General features: G+C 51.5%; 6 protein-coding genes across 6 annotated transcripts; 2 read left to right on the top strand and 4 right to left on the bottom strand.

The window, feature by feature from the left end:
• Positions 1-163: 163 nt before the first annotated feature.
• V8C40DRAFT_256015 (ADP-ribosylation factor GTPase-activating protein) lies at positions 164-1,999 on the bottom strand. The gene is made up of 3 exons (XM_083218183.1): positions 1,816-1,999; positions 945-1,691; positions 164-847 (listed from the first exon to the last, which is right to left on the bottom strand). The coding sequence occupies exons 1-3, from the start codon at positions 1,861-1,863 to the stop codon at positions 542-544; spliced, it is 1,101 nt and encodes a 366-aa protein (XP_083068696.1). The 5' UTR covers positions 1,864-1,999; the 3' UTR covers positions 164-541.
• A 1,197-nt stretch (positions 2,000-3,196) lies between these two features.
• Positions 3,197-5,168, bottom strand: V8C40DRAFT_113669 (RNA recognition motif domain-containing protein). The gene is made up of 4 exons (XM_083210831.1): positions 4,694-5,168; positions 4,018-4,321; positions 3,733-3,960; positions 3,197-3,678 (listed from the first exon to the last, which is right to left on the bottom strand). Exons 1-4 carry the CDS (start codon positions 4,912-4,914, stop codon positions 3,361-3,363), a joined length of 1,071 nt encoding a protein of 356 aa, XP_083068695.1. The 5' UTR covers positions 4,915-5,168; the 3' UTR covers positions 3,197-3,360.
• Positions 5,169-7,238: 2,070 nt separating this feature from the next.
• On the top strand, positions 7,239-9,529 carry V8C40DRAFT_256005 (NAPDH-dependent diflavin reductase). The gene is made up of 4 exons (XM_083218182.1): positions 7,239-7,557; positions 7,631-7,806; positions 7,887-7,985; positions 8,058-9,529. Exons 1-4 carry the CDS (start codon positions 7,417-7,419, stop codon positions 9,502-9,504), a joined length of 1,863 nt encoding a protein of 620 aa, XP_083068694.1. The 5' UTR covers positions 7,239-7,416; the 3' UTR covers positions 9,505-9,529.
• A 104-nt stretch (positions 9,530-9,633) lies between these two features.
• Positions 9,634-13,607, bottom strand: V8C40DRAFT_256004 (aspartic peptidase domain-containing protein). Its single transcript, XM_083218181.1, has 3 exons — positions 12,823-13,607; positions 12,135-12,730; positions 9,634-12,083 (listed from the first exon to the last, which is right to left on the bottom strand). Exons 1-3 carry the CDS (start codon positions 12,909-12,911, stop codon positions 10,123-10,125), a joined length of 2,646 nt encoding a protein of 881 aa, XP_083068693.1. The 5' UTR covers positions 12,912-13,607; the 3' UTR covers positions 9,634-10,122.
• A 3,787-nt stretch (positions 13,608-17,394) lies between these two features.
• Positions 17,395-19,476, top strand: V8C40DRAFT_270088 (uncharacterized protein; the record flags this gene model as incomplete). Its single annotated transcript, XM_083220155.1, has 2 exons — positions 17,395-17,470; positions 17,531-19,476. The coding sequence occupies 2 exons, from the start codon at positions 17,395-17,397 to the stop codon at positions 19,474-19,476; spliced, it is 2,022 nt and encodes a 673-aa protein (XP_083068692.1).
• A 181-nt stretch (positions 19,477-19,657) lies between these two features.
• Positions 19,658-23,453, bottom strand: V8C40DRAFT_113625 (uncharacterized protein). The gene is made up of 2 exons (XM_083210830.1): positions 22,944-23,453; positions 19,658-22,880 (listed from the first exon to the last, which is right to left on the bottom strand). The coding sequence occupies exons 1-2, from the start codon at positions 23,350-23,352 to the stop codon at positions 19,840-19,842; spliced, it is 3,450 nt and encodes a 1,149-aa protein (XP_083068691.1). The 5' UTR covers positions 23,353-23,453; the 3' UTR covers positions 19,658-19,839.
• Between the last annotated feature and the right edge of the window lie 1,082 nt (positions 23,454-24,535).

Here is a 24,535-nt window from a genome sequence, read left to right as displayed (position 1 = left end):
GGCCAAGAGACCGAGACCTACAGCTGCCGGCTAGGGCCGGCTCCCGTGCAACCTCGGATACTCGCTCACGTGACATTTATCCCGGCGTCGGGCCAGAGACAGAAGGACGGGCATTTTCACTTATTTCAACAACAGACAAGGGGAACAAGCCGTGGAACCAAAATTGAATGGGAAAAATGAATTAATATTTAGATGCATCTTGTATATACATGAGTCTTTCTCCTCCGGCCGCATTCTTCCCCAGTAATACCCTCCTATTGTGGTCTGAGCAGCAGGTATACATATAAGATGATGTATACTATCTTATATAGCAGCAGCCTTGTCTCAGCGGCTTTCATCACGCCGTTGCTCCATCCAGGCTCGTTCAACGCCCTGGATTCGCCTCGAGGCCACTCGTCATAATTGGTATATGGGCCATCGTGTCTTGGATGACGGCCATCGTCTTGTCAATTTATTCCAAACGCTCATATTTCGTCAAAAAAGTGTATCTCTTCAGGCCATAGTACTCCAACGCCAGCAAACATGAAATTATTTCAACTGTTTACCAATCATCCCACTCGTCGCCAGTCTTGGGCTTCTGGGCCGGGGCTCCTGGAGCCGTCTTCTTGCCCATGCCTATAGCACTTGTGCCGATAGCATTGTTCGGTTTCTGCTGCTCAGCTAAGCTGGAGAAGTCATCCCAAAAGTCCTTGCGGCTAGCATCCAGAGGTGCGTTTCGCTTGGTAGACTCGGGGCCTTCGACAAATCTGGTGAAGCCCTCTTGTGCGTTCTTGCCGGCAAGCTGTGCCTGTTTGGCAAGCTGGGCGGCCGTCAACTGGGCCTGCTTGGCAAACTCACCGTCGGCAATCTGGAAATAGGGGAAAACAAAAGAGTTAGCTTCCGTAGAATAATTGCTGGCCATCAGGAGAGCGGGACTCATAGAAACAAGTGGGGAGAATACTCACGCTCTTCGCGGTGGGCTGAATGTATCCATCATTCACCGTCTTAGCAGTCTTGGACACGGTGGAGGCAAACCAGCCGAATCCCTTGGTGATGGCGGCCATTGGGTCCTTTTGCAAATCGTCAAACCCCGGAATACCTCCTTGGCTGGACTGGGCAGGAGTAGGCATGTTTCCAAAGCCGGCATATTTTCCGCCCTGACTGGGAGGCAGGCCATCGGGCCGTGAGGCATTGTCCGCTCCCAGCTTGGCGAAATATTTGTCGTCCACCTTGACCTTTCCGCCCTGCTGGGGGCTCTGGCTTCGGTTTGCGGAGCCGCCGAGGGGGGTAGACGGCTTTGCAGCGGCGGGAGTCGACTGTGTGGTGACGGGCCTCTTCTCACCGGGAACGTACTCTCGTCCCTCGACCTTGCATGACAGCCTCTCCTTCCACTCTTCGCCAACCTCGCCGCTGTACCGCTCGGCAATGGTGGCATCGTCCCAGGTGAGTCCCCTCATCTTGGTGTCCTCGTGCTCCTCGAAAAACTTCCTCCAGCCCTCGTTGCCGCCCAGGCGCATGCGCTCAATCTCGTTGGCCTTGAAGGCGTCCATGGATATGCTTCGGACAAAGGAGATGTGGACGCCGAGCCCGCGGTGGACGCCGGCGCACGTCAAGCAGATGAAGATGCCGAACTTGGGCGACGCCCACTGTGGCGACGGGGCATTGCAGTCGCAGCAGACGTTGTTCTTGGATTCCTTTTGCAAAGCAGCCAACTATAGTAACACAATCAAAGACTAAGTCGGTTGTTGTTCATCGGGGGCCCCTGCCAGCAGCAGACGATGCGCCGGCTCGCGAAAGGGGGGATGAGGTGCAAGTAAGAAGGGAGATGCGCCGTACCTTGGACCGGGTCTCGGGATCGACCTCCCACATGGCCTTGGAAGCCATTGCGTTTGTGACGAGGAGCGTTGGTAGGTAGGAGAAGCGAAATGGTAAAAGGAAAAGCAGCGACTGCGGGTTGTAGCAAAAGAAAAAGCGTTCCTCCAACGACTCGACAGCCCTGGCGCGTGATGTTTGGTCTTGGTCTTGGCAGCAGGGAGGTTGTCGCGGCAAAGGGGAGCGGGGCCTCTTAACTTCCAAGGTTCTGTGCCCCCGACATGAAACCCCATAATTTCGCCGTGCGCTGCTGCAGCTGTCCTCTACCAGTGATGGGACGAAGTGCCACCAAAAGTCATATCATATACAAGGCTTCGTTCAACGTTTATGCATAGAGATAATTGTTATTTTATTAATTTTTCTAATTTATTGTATTTTATCTTATTTCATCCCATTCAAACAGTCAACGTTGATGTTGACTAAACTTAGAATATACTGTTCAGCAGGGCTCGCAAACTATTGGCCCTTGAGCTTGCCACAGGTTGCTTGTTACCGCTGCTGCACTGCACCAGTAAATGGACACCTCCACTATCATTTAGCACATGCAACCACTAAATAGCATTGATGGGCCTCTGCCGTCTCCATTGCCATGCATTGGATGCCTCTCTGGCCCGTTATTGCCATCAGAGCCATCAATGGCATTCTCGGGATCCTCAAACTGAAGCGACACGATGGGTGCGGTGCAATATTCGACACCCTCGTATCTCGCTGCACTAGGCTAACTCAAATGCTGCAAACAAGGTAGCCTAGGTGTCCTCGCAAGGGCTCCGAGCCCAGGTCGGTATCGTGTTTCAATGCAGATAAGGGGCCAAGGATTACACCCACCAAGCCAGGACAGCTCGAACAGGTAGGTTGATTACCAGCATACTTGGGTTGTCATCCTAAAAAGGATACCCCATACATCCGGCGTGCTCTATATTGCTCAACGTTTAATATACAAGGAATTCCAAGTTGTGGATGAATCCTCCGTCACATGCACCAAAGGCAGCCTCACCGTACTTGTCTACACATACACATCGCTTGGGATGCAGACGAAAGGAAAGGTTTCGAAAGACAGATGGCACAAAAACATCACTAGCAAGAGGCAACACAATCAATCACAGCCAAAAATATACTCTTTTCATTCTCGTGTTCGCTTTCCTTTTTGCCTGCCGCCCTTGGTTTGAGTTACCGCATAGCTAGAAGAAAATAGTAACAAGGAAAGGCATTTACGAAAAATAAGAAAACATTTTGAAGCGGCCTTTTTTTTCGGTTTCAAATCCCGTGCTCCATCGGAGGGGAAATATTAACTTGTCAAGAAGTAGCTGGCACGTTATACCGTCTTGGGGATATGAAGACTTGAAGCAATATTCGAATGTAGCTCCCTTCCAGCCCCAAAGATGATATAAAAGCCAGTCCTGGCGTCATAATTGAAATCGTCCAAATCGCGTGCCATATCATAAAGAGTACTCATCAAACGTAGGCGGCAAGCTGTTCAGCCTGTGAAAAAAAAATTTGCCGCGCTTAAATTTAAGCAGTAGCAGCCGGGGCCTCGGCGGCAACCTCCTCGGTGCCGTTGGCGGCTGCGGGGGCATTGGCCTCCTCATCGGTCTTGTCGGGGCTATCGATGGCGACCTTGACAGCGATCTCACGTCCTTCAATCTCCTTTCCGTTCATCTCAGCGACGGCCTTCTGCTGGAGCTCCTCGGAAGCCAGGGTAACGAAGCCGAAGCCACGTCCCTTGCGAGCCTCGCCACGAGCCTGGAGCTTCTTAATCATGAAGCGGGGGATGGGGCGGAGAGCAATCTTGGCTGACGAAGGCTCGTAGTCTTTGAAGAGTTCAAGGAGCTTCTCATATCACTTAGCACGCATTCTCACAAACATGGGCTATACGCAACTCACCTTCTCCTCGGTCAGGTCATAGGGCAGGTTGGCGACCATGACCTTGGTCTTGGAAGGAATGCCGTCAGCAGGGGGGCCACGCTCGCGGCGCTCCCGCTGAGGGCGGTTCTGGTTCTTCTTGTCGTTCTTGTCGCCCTTGTCGTCTGAGGCTGTGTTGGTAATATCTTTCAGGGGCTCAGCCTCGCCGGAAGCGTCAGCAGAGGCATCCTCCTTCTTCTCGTCGTTCTCCTATGATAATGATGTCAGCACCATGTGGGATGGTAGCTCAGTATAGGAGACACTTACGCCAGTGGCATTGCGGCCACCACGGCCACCACGTCCACCGCGACCACGGCCACGGCCACGACCACGGCCAGAAGCTCGGCGACGGGTTCCCTCAGCGCCAGAACCCTCTCCGTTGGCGCCCTCGGGCTTCTCACCAGCAGGCTCGGGCTTGCGAGCGAGCTGAACAGAAACCTTTCGCTCAAGAATCTCCTTGCCAGAGAGCTCAGCAATGGCACGGTCAGCCTCGTTGGGGGTAGAGAGGTCGACAAAGGCGTAGCCGACAGGGCGGTCAGTGCGGGGGTTCTTGGGGATCGAGACAGACTCGCTGCAAAGATTGGGCTGTCAGCACATGCTCTGTATGATGGAATGCAATAAAACAAAGTAGATGAAACGGCAGAATGATGGAAACCCGAGACACAAGCAAATGGCACGCCCTATCAAGGTCTTGCGGGGGTGAGAGATAGGTGAGAGGCTAATCGCGTGATGCAATGCTAGCAACGCCGGGGCGGAGTGACATTCACCGCCAATCAGGACACCGTCGCAAAGTTGGGCCGCCAGAGCGTTAAGGCGGGATGTGCTTTGTCACCGGCCTTGACAGGACAAAGCAGGAACAAAGAGGCCGCCAAAAAGACAAAAAGCCGTGGGAGGTAGAGACAAAGTATAGAGAGGCAGGCGTGAACGACGAGGGGCCACTTACACAAGGTAGCTCTTAAAGAAATCCTTCAACTCTCCCTCAGTTGTCGCATATGCCAGGTTGCCAATGTACAGACGGCGACCTTCAGCGGCACTGGCCGAAGCGGCCTCGTTGGCAGCGGCCTTGTCATCGGCAGGCTTGTTGATTGAGAGGTTGCCCAGAGCGTTTGCAGCGTCATTAACGGGGTTGGCATCGGGGCCTTTCTCCACGTTGGTAGCAGACATGGTGACGAGTCGGATGGAGAGGGGATGTTATAGTCGGCGTATGACGTGTTGTTGTGGAAGAGAGTCGGACTTGAACTCTGGTGCAATGAGGGAGGGAGTTGGGTCAGGGTAGCTTGGTGCCCTAGAAACAAGTTGAGGGAAGACAGACGTCGGTGCGTTGCGCGGAAACACAGGTTGACTGAAGGTGTGTGATGGAGAGAAGAAGGGGAAAAGGAGAGGAGGAGAGGCGAGGCGTGCGATAACTGAAATATTTTTTCGGAGGTGGTGCTTGGGAAGGACCGTGCAGGGGGGCAGGTACGAAGATCGCAGGTGCATTTAGGCTCAGGCGGCAGGTACCCCGCGACCCGGCAGGTACAAGCGAGGAGGGGAAGGCAGGCAGCACTCAGGCAGAGGTCAGGCAGTGATCAAGCAGCGCTGGGGCAAGTCCCGACCCCTCCTGCACAAGTCGTGGCATGTATCCCCCGGCTTTGGGGTACCGAGTGGCGCTACCAGGGAGTACCGGCGTTGCAAGTACCCGGCGGCCCCTGGAGCAGATGCGGTCAAGGTGTATCTTGTTCCTGACATTCTGGAACTCGTGGAAGCTGTGTGCTCAGGCAAGGCACTGCAATGCGCCCCTATTCTAAGATGCCAGCCGGATGGCCTAATATCCTGCGACGGAGTACCTACTGTACGAGCACAGGTGCGGAGTTTGGACACGCAAGCTGTAAGTACTTTAGTAATACAGGTACAGGCGGCATTAGGTTCTGGGTACCCCATGGTATAAGGTTCCAGTGCACTGGGCACGATTGATGCAATCCAGATGGACGGACGGTACCTGGCAGAAACCGCAGACTGTGTTATCGGTACGTCCAATGCGGTGCGTCCAACGTTGGCTGTGCCTGCCGTGCTGCCAGCGGGCAGGTACCTACCCTTCCGTACTGTCCACGCCGTGAAACTTGCTCCTCCCCATAATTTACTGGAGGACTGAGGCAGCTGCGCGTTGCGAGGGAGCTTTGTTTCAAGGGCAGCCACTGCTTCAGAAGCCCCTATTCACCACATATCCCTACCTTGCCTTGACTGCACATAGGAGGCGGGCATTACAATTCAATGGATACTACTAGGTAGGAACGGAGTAATATCATTGAACCTGTTGGAACCCATCAATAATCTTATGGGATCAATGGGAAAGGGGATACATCAGTACCGTGGACGGTTCGGTTCAAGCATGACGTGACAACAGCCACGGCTTATTCAGTCGTCTGATGTGGACGTGCAGCTGCCGACAGCTCAGCAGTGCCTATTACTCAGTTTCTCCCATTTCTTACCCAATCTGGCTTATTTGCTGCTGCAAAGGCACAGGCGACAGGAGAACACAGCCAACGTGCCTAAAAGACCTGCAAGGGACCACGACAAGACCAATCCATCACGGCTTTGGTCCAGCTTCGCGCATGTACAGCAGTGTATCCAGCCAACCCCCAAGTCGCACGGCACAGGGGATCTCGATGCCCTGGTCGCCGATCCACCCAGCTAAGGTGGGCAACGTGGCCCGAGCCATGGCCAAACAAGTGCAACCCTGGGAAGCCTCGGCGCTGTTGATGGCCTCGCTTAAGATCTTACTTTCACCGGGCAGACAGTAGTAATAACTATCTACCTTATCTGCCATGCTGCCTTATATATATGCAGGTACTAAGGTTGGGCATCGTCAGAATATTCCTTTCCTCAAGCTATCGGCTCTGCTCTGCTCTGCTCTTGTGTTTCCACTAGCTGCTGAAGCTGTCCGCTGTAGTTCCGTCTTAGAGCTTGGCCAAGCTGTTTGCTAGCCCAGCCACAAGAACGGAACGAGCCCTTCCCCGGATTCCCTGCCGTTGCCGACTAAAAAGCACTGACAAAAAATGTTATTGATTGCAAAGCGGTTTGCTGAAATGTGCAACGCAAACATTGAAGTGCGCATAGCGTGAAGTGAGGCTTTGTGTTGTGTTAGATGGTACTTTGGTCTCGCCATCAGATTTGCAAGTCATGCCGATACAGGTACCTGCAGTGAAAATCTTTGTTCGGAAAGTCTGCACATCACAATATCCCCAGTTTCATATTTCAGCTCAAACGTGCTCAATACTCATTAATTGATCAAATTGTCCTCAGCTGTGAATTTAACCTTTTTTTCGTCCATTGTATACATCTTTTTTTAACCTTCGTTTGCTTGCATGTCCCGGCACGTGGCTCCATGCCGGGAGAGGCAATTCTGATCAGATAAAGCAGCATGAACCGATAAGATCAGATGGACTCCACCAAACTCGGCTGCAGCCCGGCATCGGACACCCGCTTTTTTTTCTTCCTACATGCAATCTTGCAACTAAGCGCCAACTGAAAATGCCAATGCGATAGAACGGATCTACTCCTGCTGTGCGCTCCGGAGAAGAAGCGATTCTCTCGACACCATGCGAGTCATACACGTTCCTTGCGAGCACACATAGCAGCAGCGACAGATCCGATTGGCGTTCGGCAGTTCATCCGCCCCTTGTCGCCATGGCGAGCCAACAGAGAAGCGTCCTGGTCCTGTATGGGTCGGAAACGGGCAATGCCCAGGATATAGCCGAAGAGCTTGGCCGCCTGTGCCAGAGGCTCCATTTCGAGAGCCATGTCAGTGAGCTCGATGCTACAGATCTTGTATGTTGTCTCTCGCCCAGCAAACAGAGGTGCCTAGATACATGTGATTGATAATGAATCCCCACGTTGCCAGAATGCGCTGCTGCAGCACCAGCTCGTCATTTTTGTCATCTCGACAACCGGCCAGGGTGACATGCCTCACAACTCATTGCTCTTTTGGAAAAAGCTCCTCCGGAAGAAGTTGCCGCCAAACTGCTTGAGTCGGTTAAAGTACACTTGCTTCGGCCTTGGTGACAGCACGTATCTAAAGTATGAAAATACTCCTCTCATACAACGCCTTTACTTTTCAGTTTGAATACGTGAACTAATTGTATATGACTTGCTTCTAGGTTTAATTGGGCTGCGCGAAAGCTTGTGCGCAGACTAGACCAGCTTGGCGCTGCCACATTCATTGACGCATATGAAGCAGACGAACAGTTTCCTGATGGGTAAGCTTAGCTACATCCCTCCTCATGAACCAGGCACTTTGTCAACAAGAAGCTCACACGTTACCTCTCTAGCATCGATGGCAGTTTTGTGAGGTGGGCAGAGGACCTGAAAAAGCATCTCTTGGAGCATTACCCACCTCCATCAGGCTTGGAGCCCATCCCAGAAGACACCATCCTCCCTCCCCGCTGGTCTCTAGCTCCGGCTCTTAATACGCTCTCCGAGAAGATCCAAGAGGTCAATGTATCTTCTCTTTCAATAGACCAGACAAATGCCACGCTCACAGAGCCCAACCTGCCGCCTCTAGGTCTCTTGCCGATACCAGCTGGATGGACAGCGACGTTGACAAAGAACGAAAGATTGACGCCGCAGGAACACTGGCAGGATGTCCGTCTTGCCTCATTCGACATACCCGCTCACCCATCTGGCGAAAGAGTTCGATGCGCACCTGGAGACTGCCTCACGCTATACCCAAAGAACTTCCCGCATGACGTTCAGAAGTTGATTGACCTCATGGACTGGAACGACCTCGCTGACCGGCCGCTTGACCTATCTGCCTGCCCATCTCTTCCGCACAACCTTTATGCTCCGAAATCGTGTACGCTACGCGACCTTCTTCTCAACAACATTGACATAACCGCCATTCCCCGCCGCTCCTTTCTGAAGAACATGTCCTACTTTTCATCCGATGAGTACCATCGGGAGCGGCTGCTCGAATTCAACATGCCCGAATACATGGACGAGTACTTTGACTACGCCACCCGCTCTCGCCGCAGCATCATTGAGGTCCTCGACGAATTCACCTCCGTCAAGATCCCAGCAGAGCGCCTCTTAGACGTCTTCCCGCTCATCCGCGGCCGCGACTTCAGCATCGCCAACGGCGGCACAACCGCAATCCACCCCTCAAAGGCCGGCGCCACCAGAGTCGACCTCTTAGTCGCCATGGTAAAATATCGCACCGTCCTCCGCAAGCCCCGAGAAGGACTCTGCTCCCGCTACCTCGCCAGCCTCCTCCCCGGCGCAACTCTCCGCGTCTCCTACAAGGCCGTCCTCTCGCCCATTCACGGAGCTGCCAACGCTCAGAGACCACTCGTCGCCATGGCCACGGGCACCGGCGTCGCTCCCGTGCGGTGTCTCGTCCACGAACGCCTCACGCATCCCTCCCCAGCGCCAATGATCATTTTCTTCGGCAACCGAAACCGCGCAGCCGACTACTTCTTCGAAGACGAATGGCGTGCGCTCGCAGAAGATGCGGCTAAGAAAAACTCCCAGCTACTTGTCTTTACGGCTTTTTCGAGAGACCAGCGCGAGAAGGTTTACGTGCAGGATCTAGTTCGCCGGGAAGCACCCAGGCTAGAAGAGCTAATTCCTCAGAAAGCCATTTTCGCCGTCTGCGGAGGCTCCACGAGGATGGCTGATGCGTGCAAACGCGCCGTCTTCGACCCTTTTACCGAAAATGGGGACGAGGAGGCTCGCAAGGAGATGCTAGGAGCGATAACGTGGTGGCAGGAAATTTGGTAAAGCTGTGCATAATATTCTATAGAGGCAAACATGATATTCATAGCGTACATTAGAAAAGGAGCAAGAGTTGTACATTAGGCTACTACTACTTGGCTATCCGAGGTAGCAGCAAAAAGGCCACGAATATGATTGATATAATTTCTTCTGTCATTATTGTTTCTATCTAAGCGCGCGACAAGAGAGGCCAAGAGCCATGCGAAGGAGCGTCCCCATCACAGCTCGTAAAATGCCATCCCGAGCCATCTGCTCATACTACTATATAAGTATCCGTCATCTCGGATATTAAAGTTACAAATAGTCCTTTAAATAAGAAAACCCCGTGCGGTAACGAAAAGGCGGTGCAAAGTGGTGGTATAAGATCCTTCTTAAAAACTCCAATGGGTCCATATTTTGTCCAACCGTCTCACCTGTGCAATGCCATTGGCACATAGAATACACCGATCCCATTCTTCCAAAGAAAACTCCATTGCTGGCTATGTAGCAAACGACAAAAGAGATAAGAAATGATTGTGATGAAGAGTGATAGAAGAGGTAAGTATAGGAAGGAAGGCCTCAAGATGCGAAGAATTGAAAATGCCTGCTTTGATGGGTGGAAATAAAGTATTGGTGCGCCAGCGTTTAATCTTCCCAGCTATATCGCTTCTCTGCCATCTGTGGGACATGAATGAGGTCATTTCCATCTATTCGTTCCTCTCCTCGTGAGGATTGGGGACTATTTGTCTCCGAATTGAAAGAGTGGTCTTTCTTGTCCTCTCTTGGAGATTCGACCGAGGATTCCTCTCCTTTTGACCGGGCAAGGGAGAATGTGGCTTGCCGCGTCATTTCACCCATAATTCGTTCCTCCTCATCGGTATAATTGCTCCCTAAACTCTGCTCGGAAAGATGGAATTCGGCCTTGAAGCGAGGTGTAAAACTGCTGATACTGTCGCGGTTCTCTTGGCTCACAATTTGCGCCAACATGATACTATGTCTGAGCGATTTGAGATTGTCTGGAAGGTTGCCCAAACAGACAATGTTTGTTGGGTCAATTGGGGTCTTTTGGCACGCCATTGAAGAAGAACTGTGGTCCTGAATCTCCACGTGTTGGGAGTTTGACCCATCAGTCTCCAGTTGCGTATCATCCTCGTCATTCTGCATGTCCATATCTCTTGAGCTACCGTCTGATAGCTGAGCCGCAACAATCGGACTTGCCAGGCTATTGTATCCCGACCCAGACGAAATTGGTGAGGGTAGCGATGTTGGAAGCGAGCCGGTTCCCGATCCAGTTTTGATTGGCGAGACAGGAGTTGTTTCTCCGCTCCAGGTTGCATACACTGAGCCGATATTATGTGAAATCGGCTTTTCTTGAGGCAGCACAATCCCTAGCTGCGGTGGTGAGTATTCGGGAACAGGCCCCTGAAGCTGTCGGTCAATCTTCCTCTTTGCTACTTCATATGCGCTGAGGCTCCTGATAGTTTCTGTGCCTGGAACAGTGTCACAAATTATTGAACCGTCGTCTTCTCCATCGCTAGCATCAAGTTCCACGGGAGCCATTGGGGCTGGAAGTTCGTAGATTTCAGAATCGGGGGCCTCCATACAATCAGAGAGAACGGCAGTCGTGGCGGACTTAGTCACGTCGCTTTGCACCCTTTTGCGACGTGTAAATTTGTAAAATAGGGCAGGCTTCGGTATCCTTGGCGTGTCGGGAACTATCGTTGATGCGCTGTCTTTGGTTTCCTTGGCCTCCTCGCCCTTCTCCTGTGATTTTCTTCGGCGGCAGAGATAGCAAACGCTCACAAGACAGAATAAGCATAGTAGAATGGCGCCAACGGCAATGCCAACCATTTGCCCTGTGTTTAGTCTGCTACCTGTCTGTTTCGGCGGTGCAGGATAAGGGCTATTATTTGGTTGTTTGATTGGTACCAGATTTGCGTCAGCTATAGGTTCCTGAGGAAATTTGGCCTGATGAACTGAGAATACGGCCTCGTCGTATTTTGTTATTAAATAGGCTTCCTGTAGAAACGATCGGCCGATAATGATTGCGGAATCATTTTCAGACCTCCGCAGCGCAAAATATGGAACAGCCGGGTCTCCATATTTGATGGCCTGGTGCATAAATGGGTATTGCAAGAGGCTGACGAATGCTCGCATTGGCACAGTGATGTTCACCAAGCCCGGAACATCCAACGGAGATCCAAAATTGTCATGGTTGTCAAAGCTCGAAAAGCTAAAGACAAAAGTAAAAGAGTCGGACGAGCCGTAGCTGTTGTACTGTTCGTTGGTAAGGGTGTATAGATCAAATGTCTTGTTATACGTCAGGTTGAAGGCATTTGCAAACTCGTCACAGACGGCATTGGGTAACCACAAGTATGGAGTGGTGCTATCAATCAGGGCCGTAAAGGAGTTATTCCATCCTGAAAGGCTTGTTGTTTCGGACGGCCACTTCTTGGGCTTAGCGGCGCTGTTATTTGCAGTTGCTTCGATGCCTCTTATTAAGGCGCGAGGCATGTTATCCTGTGGTGTCAAGGTGAAGTCGATGCTGTGTGGCACGTATCTAGCTGTGTCATAGCCGCCCAAAGTAATCGATACGGGCATATTTCCTATCCTTCCACGTTAGCACTGACTATTTATAGAAAGAAACAAAGACATACGATAGGAAGCACCCGCGGTATAGCCATAGCTGTAACTAGGAATCCATCCAAAGGTATGGACGGCTTGTGTTAAAGGTGATTGAGCAACTTCGTGACCAAAATTGCCCTGTGTAATACCGAGGCCAAAGAAACCCAAATAATAGTCTGTTGTGTTGATGGCGGACATGAGAACGTTGGACATGCCGAATCCAATGTCGGTAATTGTGCTGTATGCGTTGACTGTGTCCAACCCATATTGGCCGTTTCCACCATAACCCAAGTAATCCAACCCAAGTTGCCAAATTCCCATAGACGACCAATGTTTAGATCCAAACGGAGTGTAAATGCCACCGCGAGCAGCGGTGCAATGCGGTTCCTCTATGAGGCCCGAGTCAGCTCCTTGGTTGATAGATGGACGTTTATGGCCTGCTCCGGGGAGACTTCTTGCGAGTAATGGAGGTACCCGATCAAGTCGAGATGGAGACGTACTTTTTAAACAGCCTCCAGGTCCAACGGCCCAAAATTCGGAAAGTGACGTGCTCAAGAGAACATTGACGAGATCCGAGCTTGAACCTAGCAAGACTTTGATGGTTGACCAGTTACCATCGATCCCAAGCCTATTAATCTGAGGTCAGCCACAAGATGAAACGCGTTGTACGCCGCTGATGCGGGTACTAGCAGAAGGCAGAGAAGATAATAAACAACGTACCAGTCTCCGGCATCAAATGACACCGGGGCCGGGTCATTTGCATAGGCAAGGCCGGCTACTACTGCAATCACTAGGACATCACGACGCATTTCTCCGATGGCGGCGGTGTGATGCCGCAAGCCTTCACCTTAGGAAGACCCCCAGGTTATAGAACTGCCGGGGATGAAGGGCGTGATATCATGAGCGTCTTTCAGCTTCTGTTAGTACTCTTGACACTATCACAGCACAGCATCCATGGGTATAAAATCGTGGGGCTGTAGGGAATCTGCAGCTTCCGTTAATTGACGACGCCACAAAGCTCGTGAACCGGTGGGCAGATTCACGCTTCACGCAGCGAGGACAGTTTGCTCTTGGACACCGTGAGGTTCCACGGGATTGCCTCCGTGGTGTATTGATGAAGAGAGTCGAAGGCGAGGGATAGAAATGCAAGGCTTGGACCACCCAGCAGTGCCCTTCGAATGGATGGCTGGTGGTGTACCTCGTGCCAGGGGGTGCTGCCAACGGGATCGAGTACTAGTTGCATGTACACGGCGCGGACGCTCCAGGCCGATCTGCCAAAAACTCTTCGGAACCTGGGGCGACGCCCTTGACAATTCGACCCAAAGGGATGAACATCTGCTCTGTACAGGTACATTCAGCCACTTGCCCGGTGAGGGTCCATTCAGAACATTCCAGCCGTCAGTCTGGGACGAACCCCGAATGTCTGATACTGAAGCGCGCTCCGATCAGCCTAGCAACGCCAGTTTGGTCTAGCACCGAGCCGTCGATGGCTCACGGAAGCGCTAATGCCAGTAGTAATATCTAGCCGTAATGGCTGCCAGCCAGAACGGGAGCAGGATGGGGAATGGTTTCAGTTGCCAATGCCTCATTGGGGCGACACTTTGGGGGTGCTCCACGCTTTCTGGATGCGCCACCGGGTATGCTCCTTGATACCTGTACCATGTAGTGCTCGAGTCTCTCCAGAGCAGCTACGGAGAAGATTGTAACGCCGAGGTCGATGAGACTGCAATGCAAGACAACATATTGCAATAACAACACTGGTTGAGACAGTCTTGGCTTGACCGCTTCTATTTCATCACCATGGGCCTGAAATATGAAGAGCAGGGAGCCATTAGCTCCTCAGAGAGCGTCCGTACCAGTTGTACACGTATCGTATCTTATTCTGCATGGACGCTCAGCAGTCAGCTCACTCGAGTCCTCCGACGCCAGTAGCAGCTTGTGAGCAAATAGCAATCAGAGTATGCCTACAAGAGTGGAAAGACTGAGAGATCTGGCGACATTCTCGGTGACAGAGCAGTACTGGGACTGGTCGGCCTAATGTCATGCAGGTCAGACATTGATGGCGAGACAAGAGTGCGGTCTACATACTCGTACGAGTACATACTTGCCTGTACTTTGGCTTTTGACAGGTACGGAGTACGAAACTAGACCAGATGTGCGCTGTCCACATGCCTGGCCTGGAATCCGCCCTGGACTCGGTGTGGCGGCCGTGGTGCACATCAATTGATGCTGTGGTACAAATAACGGAGCGCGGGCTATGACCAGCCGTTGGCGCTGTTGGAATGCCAATGTTCCTCGGTGGATTTCACGTCCATACGAGCGCACGACACCACGGGGGCCAGCGACGATATCGTCAGACTGCAACAGCGGAGCAACACCGGCTTGGCTTTGGAGATGAGCCGGAGTCCAACAGCACCAAGATCAACAGCTGGAGGGCCGGGGTCAGGACCCAAGATCAGCAGTATCTGGAGCTGGGGTCCACTGGATGGCTAGAGCCGGGATCAACAACTAGGAGCCACCCGCGATCCCCACCATCCCACACGCTTCTCAAGACCGACCAGCATGTACTCGTACCAATGCTGCTCGTATCATGCGAGCCATTACGAGTACTCTCGCCTCCAGTATCCATCCCAGTATGCCGTAGATGCTGCCAAGCAAGTTGCCCCCCCTCCCTTTGGAGAGTCCAGGTCCAAACGCCCACCGGCGCTCTGCGTACCGGCTCCCGTTCGCTAGACATCTCGCCCTTGCGCCATGTACGAGTAAAGTGCTGACCGGGGACGCGTGTGCCGGAGCTAAGGTCCCTGCCGCATACGAGGGCCTTGTCTGCCGCAGTGGAATACCTCCTGTACTCATATTAGTGATGCCGCCCGCCAGTCTTGCTGTCCCTCCAAGTGACATTACCAAAGGAGATGCCTGATAGACTCCAGCTGACTGAGTATGTTGACGTTTGTTTGCATTATCCACCGTGCCTAAAATTATGGCGGTAAATCTAGCTTCAGTTGTGATACTGCTGGTCTGAGAAGATGAAGGAGAGGAGAAATATCAAGGGTAGACCAATAGGCCAGCAGATGTATGGATGCAAGTGACTTCATCAGTGCCTCTGTTGAAATGAAGAAGGTGCCACCTTAACAAGCGGTTGCTGCTGCTAACGCAAAGCCAAGAGCTACCCTGGATAACATCTTCGAAAAAAAAAAAATTGGGAGTTACCCTTTTCTCCTTTGTCAAATGCATTCAGTCCATCTAGAACTGCTCGCAATTAAACAGCCCTTATCTACTCCCACGAAAAGTTACAGTGTCTGTTTTCTAGAAAATGTGAGCATTTTGTTTGTATCCGTTCGCTGGAGCTCACCGGATCTAAGCATTGCAGAACCATCAATACAGGCTAAACGTGGCTTCAGCCTCCGACTAACAACTTATACCAGACATAGTCATCAAATCGCGAGAATCATGAAGCTTTACTCGAGCCCTGATCGAAGCGCAGCCGCTTCTATCTTTCGATGACGGATCTCGCGCGCTAGAAGAGCGATTACCGAAATCCCATGTTCCTCCACCGATACAAAGCTCATTTCCGCAACGCTGGAAACCAGGAAACCGAATGGTTCATGGACATGTGGCGTCGTGCTAAACATAGAGAGTAAAAAAGATGACTTGTTAATAGACTTGAGAGCCATGAAATGGATGGCGTATCGGTGAAACAAGGACGGCCCCCCTGCAACGACACCAAGAACATGGCCTATCAACGGTACACTTCGAGATGCCAAGTTCTCCGCACTACTCCTTGCAGCTGCTAGCAGCAACAATAGTCTACCGAGCAAGGGATTTACGAGCGGTCTGGTGCGCACAAGTTGGGCAGAACCCTTGTATTTTGTGCAATTTGTGAGCGGCTGAGCCAAGGGAACAATGTCTCAGGCCATGGACAAAAAGCAAATGTCAGGTGTTCTCCTCCGCCTAGCCTGCGATAATTTCTCTCGCTGGTCCACGCCCGCTAAATTAAACGAACCATGCATGCTATTGAACGGCTAGAAAATACTCCTACCAAGGAAGAACAGGACTGCACAAATTGAGAGTGCTCAGTTGAAAGTGTGACGGGAAATTATCGCGATCCCCGTGTTTGGTCATCGAATAAGAAACCCAGCCGTGGCTGAGACTCCGTCCGCTATTCGACTTGTACCGGCTGATCGTGAAAGCAATCCCCTCTGCGGCATTCTCGTACTCGACACTTGCCCTTTTGTCGGGGCTTCAAAGGCGGCCAAATTTCTTGGGCCATTTTTGCAGCCACTGTATGTCCTTAACATTTGCGTCACACGCGGAATCCTCCTGCAGCCGGGTCATGGGTTATTATTCAGCCCATCTCCTGCAGGAAATTTCTCAACTGACAGCAGATTCAAATGAGACAATGAGACCATCTTCTCCCTTTTTTAATTATTAGCTCATATCCCTTCCCAACGCCTCGCTCAAACCACATCCGCGTTTATTGGTCGGATGGACGCGTCTGCCTATCTCACTCCCTCCGCCATCGATTGCTGTGTTCCCATTCTTGAATTCTCAATTTCTGAATAAATGAACTCGAGCTACGGAGTTGGTCAGATCCTTTAACCTCAGACGGACAAGTCGCCGCCATATTCGTGGTCCAATCTACCCAAGATCGCATGATACTGTTACAGAATCATCAGTGCCAAAGCAACAACAGCTGGACATTCGTGCTACCACCCCAATAGCGCCGATGTTTGGTACATTTTAAGTGTCTCATGGGCACGCCCAGAGTCACTAGTACCTCGTCATCTCGTCTCCCTTGCCAGAGCTCGAGACGGCGTGTTGGTCCTAGCACAAGACTAACAACTGCTAGGGGATGCACGGAGGAGGTTGAAGGCCGACGTACACTGGCCTGTTCTCCACGGCAGACCACAGCAGTTATGATATATGCCGTGTACCGCGTTTTGTGCGCATATGTGCCCATGTGCAACGCTGATATGCTCGTATATACTCCGCACGGAGCTTCCCATACATAGCAACTGAGCCCATTCATCAGTTTTTCTACCCATTGAATTATACGACAGGGAGCCTACCTCCACAGCCGACCGTTGATTATGCAAAAATTCTGGACTTATTTTGTGTATTTTCGTAGATCCTTCAAATTCCGGTACACTAGATGATCAGTCTATAACTCTTGCATCACCACGACCCAGTGGCGATATCACTCTGATGGCCAGCCGAATTGTTACCTTCTATATCCGTACGCTCCATTCTAGTCACTCACCGACTTGAAGGATTCACGTCGTCATAGGGGACACGATGAAATGCACAAATGTTCTCTTGCTGTTCTACACATCACTTCTAATAGAGTGTGCTACAGCAGCTGTAAGATCAGGTGCGTCTGAGGCTTTGACTCACTTTGTATAGAAATCATGTTGCTAATCATCTCCTGCAGGGATTCTATATCACCATAACCAGCGACGAGGGTTTCAATACAATACCAGCATTGAAGTCGTCCAATATGGCTTGTCAACGGCAGGATCAACGGTATTGGGGGCGACACTCTCAGAGTTGGCAGACCCAACTGCGAAATACGACATCGAGACAGCTTTTGTGCCAACTACTGACACCAAAGCCGATGGCTCTGGAAGAATCACTTCATATTCAGCGACCGAGGATGCACGAACGATAGAGACCCCGAGTCGCATTTCGGCATTGATAACAGGCTCTACTACTAATTACATGACGGCGTGTGAAAATGGCGATGCTTCAGAATGCCCGTCTACCGCGATGGCTACCAACAGAAATTCTTCGTTTCCAACTTCTTCTTCATTCATACCAAGCACAACAACTTCAACAGAGCCATGTACTCCATTACCTAGTGGCAAGGCCATTACAGAATATTCTATTGTTTATACTTCAACAGTTACATTTTATGGCAGCAGCACCGACTACACTCCCCCCTTTTCACCAATTACGACACCTGATTATTGCTCTCCTGTGGGTGAAGCTCTGATAACGTTTTTTAGCACAACTCATATATCCAATTCAACTTCTACACTAACTATTCCGGCACCCTCCTCTGCGTCTCTGTCCAACGACCCCTTTATGGTTGCCCCAATCCCAATTCCACTACCCACATTTTCCATCGATCTTCCTGAAATTATTACGCAAACGCCTGATGCCGCCGGAAAGGGCGGCGGTGGAGTCATTATCACAATGAGACCGTTTCTTTCCTATAGTCGATTTGTTGTGACGTTTATCACGACTGACAAGAATCCGTCCGTGGTGTTTTCACCTGAACCGACCCCTGATTATAGTCAAACATTGGTTACTGATGACATTGGAGATGGCCATCATAAGACTGTAGACGCCATAGATATTCCTCAGAGCAATACTTTTAAGCTTGACACCCCGGGAAGCGTGAAGCAACTCCCAGCTACTACTTTTCAGCTTACTGCTGGGGGGACACAGGTCGTTATTAACGACAGGACCGTCTCCGACCTGAAGCCTGATCAGACGACTACGGTCACAGTCCGAGACGAAGTGTTCACAATTTTCCCTACTGCAGTCGTTGGATTGGGCTCGACAATCACGAAACCTGCGCCTCAAGCAACACCTCCTCCTGCACCAGCCGCGACAAGTGGAACTTTAGGAGGCATTCCGGTCATAATCTCGGGCACACAAGTTGTTGTCGACGGCACCACTATGAGAATCCCACGGCAAGAAACCACAATGAGTATCAACGGCCAAAGAGTTGTTCTCGGAGCAGGAACTGTTGCCGTCGGTCGCGAAACCCTCATCTTGCCCTCCCCGCAGCCCACTCACGAAATTGTGACGGGAGGAGAAATGCTCACGGCAATCGGCACTTCTCTCGTCGTTCTTCATTCCACAACCATCACATATGGCCTCGACATAGCCCCTAATCAAACAGTTATCAACGGAGAAACTATCTCAATTGGTCCAAGGGGCGTTTCTCTCCACGGCACAACCATAGGCGGACCCTCCGCAAATGCCACAGCCACGGAGTACGAAATCGTCGGAGGCATCACTGTTGGGAAAGTTCTTCCGTCTCTTGTCGTCGTCAACGGGGCGACTTATGCCATTAACGAAGATGGCGATCTAAATAACTTTGAGACTACTGTGATAAACAACCAGACTATTACTATTGGCCCCAGCGGCTTGGTCGTCTCGTCGCAGACGTTGACGTACCCTGGGTCTTCTGTCACGGCGACTCTGTCTTCTTCTAGGGATTCGATACCTGATTTCCCTATTGAGACGGGTGGTCATGGGAATCGTCAGGACGATGATGAGAGCAGCGCATTTTCATGGCGTCGAGGTTTATCTATTGTTAACGTCACGGGTTTCTGTTTTATGATATGCGTTTGGATACTCGCTTGAGAGATGTGATGGTTGGCCTCTTATGTCTTTTGTAATCTTCTTGTTTCTTCTTATTGCCGTTGATGCAAACCTGTATTATAGTATACACGAAACGTATAGGATTCTTGTTGGATATTCAAATTATAATGTACAATACTACAATACGCACGTTAGACACTGAGTTGCTTTGCATCATCAAGTTTAGAAGAAGGGCCTTTTAAAAACGAACGACTGTATTAAAACACGCACGCACTAAATAGGAGTTTCGAGCATATGACTAAAATACTCTAAAAAGATGGAACATGGCAAATAGATTTGCCATGCCCATGTGATAGAATGAAAATGTCTCTGCTAATCTTCTTCACACCGATATGCCTGTCTATATCACCACCTCTGCACACTTTTCCCCTTCCCCTTACCAACTCCCTCACCAGGCAAGGATGGAAACTCCTCATGCTGGATTTCGAGCGCAAGCTCCGCATCTGAAGGCTGCTGCGGCGGCGACGAGTATCCCCCCTGATCTTGCATACTAAGACTGAGAGCCAAGGCCAAGTCCTCGTCTTCGGTAGTAGTATATCGCGAAGGACCGCCCACGGGCGTGTGGCTTGCGGACGGCGACCCAGACTCAGATTGTTTTCCCTTCTTGCCGGCCTTGGGCTTGTACTTGACGTTGACGGAAAAGTCGAAATCACCAGAGCTGTTACCTCGTGACGTATCCAGGGGCGATTGTGCCACATCATTGTTCACCCCTTCCATTAAGGATAGTCGTATAGCCTGTTGAATCTGTTGTTCATACTCATCTTCGACTACACCGTTTGATTCCGAAGCAGACGGGCCGGCAACGCTCGGATCGGGAGTCAAAGTCGAGACAGTGTTCTCACTGACGGAAGAAGCAGTGTCCAAACTGGCATCAGCTGCGGAATCGCTAGCCCGCCGTTGCTCCTCTACATGGTACGCTTCTTCGGAGACCATCTGGGCATAAAGAAGCGCCTCCTCCTCAGTCAAGTCGCCTAGCGCGCCGAATCTCTTGAGGCGACGGCTATGCTCGCGAGCCTGCTGCTCGTTTTCCCGTCGCATTTCAGCTTCCTCAGAGGCAATGTAACCTGATACTGCATGGCCTTGGCGACGACTGGCGAGCCGAGCGTCCATATCAGTGTGTCGGACGCGGCGTTTACGGCCGGCGGTGTGGCCATTCGATCCATAGGACCAGTATCGCAAGAACGCCCCAAAAGAGACCACTCCTTGAAGGGTTGTGGGATCAGGGTCAAGGTATATGGCTCTCACGGCTGCGTATGTATTCTCATCCATCGCCGGATTCATAACCAGCATGTGACGGGGAACTCGCCCGTTTGATCTAGCATTGATGGTTCTGATGGGCTCCACTGTAGATGCCAAAGGATCCCAGGCTTGCACAAGGCCATCGCTGCCGCCATGAACGAGGTACAGTCCAGATGCTGCCACTGCAGATACCTCTGGGGACTCAGTTTGGAGGATGCGTAGTGGTTGTGTCTCACGGGTCCTATCATCATCCCGGGCATTCCAAACCAGGACTGCGCCTGTGTTGGTTCCGATGATGATAAAGCGAGTTCTACGCCCAGGGATTTCTCTTGCCCCGTGATCGGCCCAAGGACTCGTTGTAGATGACGCTTCATTTGCAGTGTGCAGAGGGTCTTCTCCCAGTGTGAATAGCGAGGAGAGCGAGTTGTCCAAAGCGGCTGAAGTCACAATATCGTGGCTGTAGCCCTTGAGATCAAACACTTGTGTGGACCAATCATGAATGACTGTCGAGGGCACAGGAGGCGATTTGGGAGTAGGAGGCGGAGACAACGGTGTGTGAGATTCGGAGATTGGAGAAATCCGGTTGGCGAACCCTCCAATGCTGCCAAAGAGAGATGTAGAAACTGGTGCAAGAGGTGTCGTTGATTCGCTGGGAGTGGCTTGCACAGGTATCAAGGAACGCGAGTAACGTTGAATACCAGCAGGCCGGTTCTCGGCAAGGCCGCAGTCAATCACAAAGATGTTCTCCCCAGCGCCTTTACCATCATCACTCGCGAAATCCACTTCTAGCTTCCGCTGCATATCCCAGCCCTCGCAGACCTTTCGGAAGTGAGAGGGCCTGTAGCGCATAAACTTCTCTATTTCCCGGGCCTCCGCCACGAGCTGGTCCTGGCTGAGATGCATGTTGGCTGACGGCGATCGGGGCGAATACCCCCCACGTGTTGCGTTCTTGTCTAGCTCGTCTTCTCGAGCAATTCTACGAGTTGCCTCTAAAAGGTGCCAGTATACTGTACGACCAGCATACCAGGCATTTCTGGTCTGGTCTTCCCCAGTTGCTCGAACTGGTTTTCCGATAGGGACATCGCATAAGTAGTAGACTTCACCTAGCGCATTCAGTGCCACAGCCCAGACCCTGGAAGTCGACTTGCGCTTTTGGTTGAAGCTATCGTCGACTTTCAAGGATATGATGGGAACACCAGGACTGATGACCCATCGTGCTGTGACATCTCCGTTGGCGTATCTCGGGCCGGTGGTATCCCAGCCAAGTGAGTATGCAGTAATGATGCCGAGAGTGGAGCCTGTTAACATTCCGCACATTGACTGTGTTGTTGATGTAACGTTCGACGACTTGGCAATCCATACGCTGCAAATCGCATCGGACATTTCGGGGATCTTAGGGATGTCAAGATGGGTATCGACGGCACTGATCTCTCCGCCGATATAGCGGCCACGCATTTCATTGACCCCTCGGAAGAAGGGCCGGCCACCGGGGAATCCTTCACCAGATATCATGCCGTAGGTGTAGCTCACATCCATGACGTTGGGGCCACCGGCTGGGCCGTCTCCCAAGCCATATGGCACCAAATTAGGGGCAACCTCATCCAGTTGTGGGGTGGTGAATAGATCTTCGAGACCCCATTTTTCAATCTTGCCCGTGGTGGGATCACTGATGGTTGCTGCGCCGAGATCTCCGGCTGCTTGCATAACCCGTGGTGGCTTCTTTCCATTCAGAAAGACTGCGTGGAGATTGGTCACTTGCCAGGGCAGCTTCGAGTTGTAGGTCAGAACCGCGCTCGATTTCTTCCCAGCGCGGCCAACCCGACCAGACAAAGTTCCTCCCGGAGGGGCCCCCGGCTTGCCACGGGCCAAGTTCCTCAGGTGGCGAGTCCTCAAGAGATACTCGCTTCTCCAAGTAGCCAGCGATGTGAGTCGAGGAAAGTATCGAGTCTCGAAGCGCAGAACATCGGAGGAGTTGGCAGCGGCAGCTTTGCCATTGCTTTCTAGGACGGTATGTCCGGGGAAATAGCGCATAAATGCCATGCGCCACGCATGATGAGTGGTGACCAGCGCCCAGAATCGCTTCGACACCAGCGCCACCGAGGAGTGGCAGTCGGGCGGCAGATGCGAAAAGATGTGCGTCAGGATCTCTGGCGGAACACGTCAGCAAACCATTCACTTATAGGCACGTTGTGTAACTGGAGAAAGCTCACCATTGGGAAAGTTATCGAGACGGATTCCATCCGAGCGGGGTTCTGAGCGCTTTATAACCTGGAATCCAGGCCCTTGCTTCGCAGCTTGGGGGTTCAGAGCTTTCTCATACTCGGAGATTCGCTGTCCAGGCACAGAAGGGAGATCGTCGAAGCCCTTGTCCAGGCTCAATCGTCGTAGCTTCTCGTCCAGCTGGTCGGCATTGACTCCAGCATCTTCGCCCGGGAGGGGCTGATGCTGATGCTGGTCCGGGCCGGGGCGAAGACGCTGTGAGCCGAGGCTGGAGCCTGAACGGCCTCGACCAAGGCCACTGGCATCGCGGGGAAGAGAGCCATGCTGGGAGAAGGAGAGGGCGTCGAGGTGGTTGTTGTTCAGAAGCGGTGCTGGAGTCTTGAGAGGCTCTTGGGTCATATAGCTGGGAGAAGAGGTCGAGAGGGTGTGAGAGTGATGACCGTGCAGCGAATGTTTGCACAGTCTGGCGCGTGCCGAATACGAATAGACAGCGGGTAGCAGTGATGGCGGTTGTGTTTGGGCGGTTGGATGCTGCGAGAGGTGACTCAGATCAAAATTGAAGGTGCTGAGACAATATTTTCCGCGCCTACGCGTTGTTGCATTAGAAGTTCATTTCCTCACTGGCGCCAGTGTCCGGTACTTGCGCCGCTTTGCCGGCAATGAGCCGAAGTGACGACATTGGCGTGCCTGTATACAGCACAGATGAATAAACTTGTTCACGCTACTTAATTTAATAGGATTCTATATGAACAGACAAACTTGAACAACTAGGAGGAAGATTTTCCATCGTGCAACATCATAGCAGCCTTTAGGTTCATCTCAAAAAAGGAAAGAAAAGCCGAAAAGATGCAGATTCTGACATACCCAAGTCACTACCGCCGTTATACCCATTTTTGGTGCCACTTAAATCCACCACTATCACCAGTGACGATACTACATCGAATCTGATATCTTTGTTCTTCAAAGACCATCAAGGATTTGTGATGAACCTCTACCCATGCACAAGGATGCTATATTGGTACAGAGAATTGAATCGTCATTTTGATAGCCTAGAAGTTATTAAATTTACAGCCCCCAATGTAATTCCACATTATGGCACTACAATCTCTCTCAACGCCCGCTTGAATCCAATATCTAGTCGATTATTCCACCCATAAATAACCAGCGTCTTATACTCGATTCGCCAGTGGAGCCCGGCACACGTGGTTGCTCCTACTCTATGTTGACTAGTCTACCACACTTTACAATCGAATCATCATCAGCATCCAACCAAATACACAGTCCCCAACTTAGCCGGTCAGCATCCTGCATCCATTGAGCCGCACAGCACAGTACTAGAATAAGTGCATGAAACTTGAATACACATATAGCTTAGCAAGGAATTATACATGCAAAAAGCATGATTTCTCTCGGATGATAAGCCCGAAACTGACAAAGCCGTCCCCATCAAGTTGCTCAGCGGTAGAGTAAACCGAGGAACCAAGTCTGGACACAAGGAGACTTGAGATTGTGACTGCCCTTCTAACACATTCTCTTTTCCCTGAGACAGTGGCTAGCCGAATTATGCATCTTTACATTAATT

Source organism: Trichoderma camerunense (assembly GCF_050948025.1).
Source record: "Trichoderma camerunense strain CBS 138272 chromosome Unknown V8C40scaffold_21, whole genome shotgun sequence".
Classification (NCBI taxonomy): domain Eukaryota; kingdom Fungi; phylum Ascomycota; class Sordariomycetes; order Hypocreales; family Hypocreaceae; genus Trichoderma; species Trichoderma camerunense.
The sequence above is the reverse complement of the archived record's forward strand: the minus strand, read 5'-3'. Positions and strand labels throughout refer to the sequence as shown.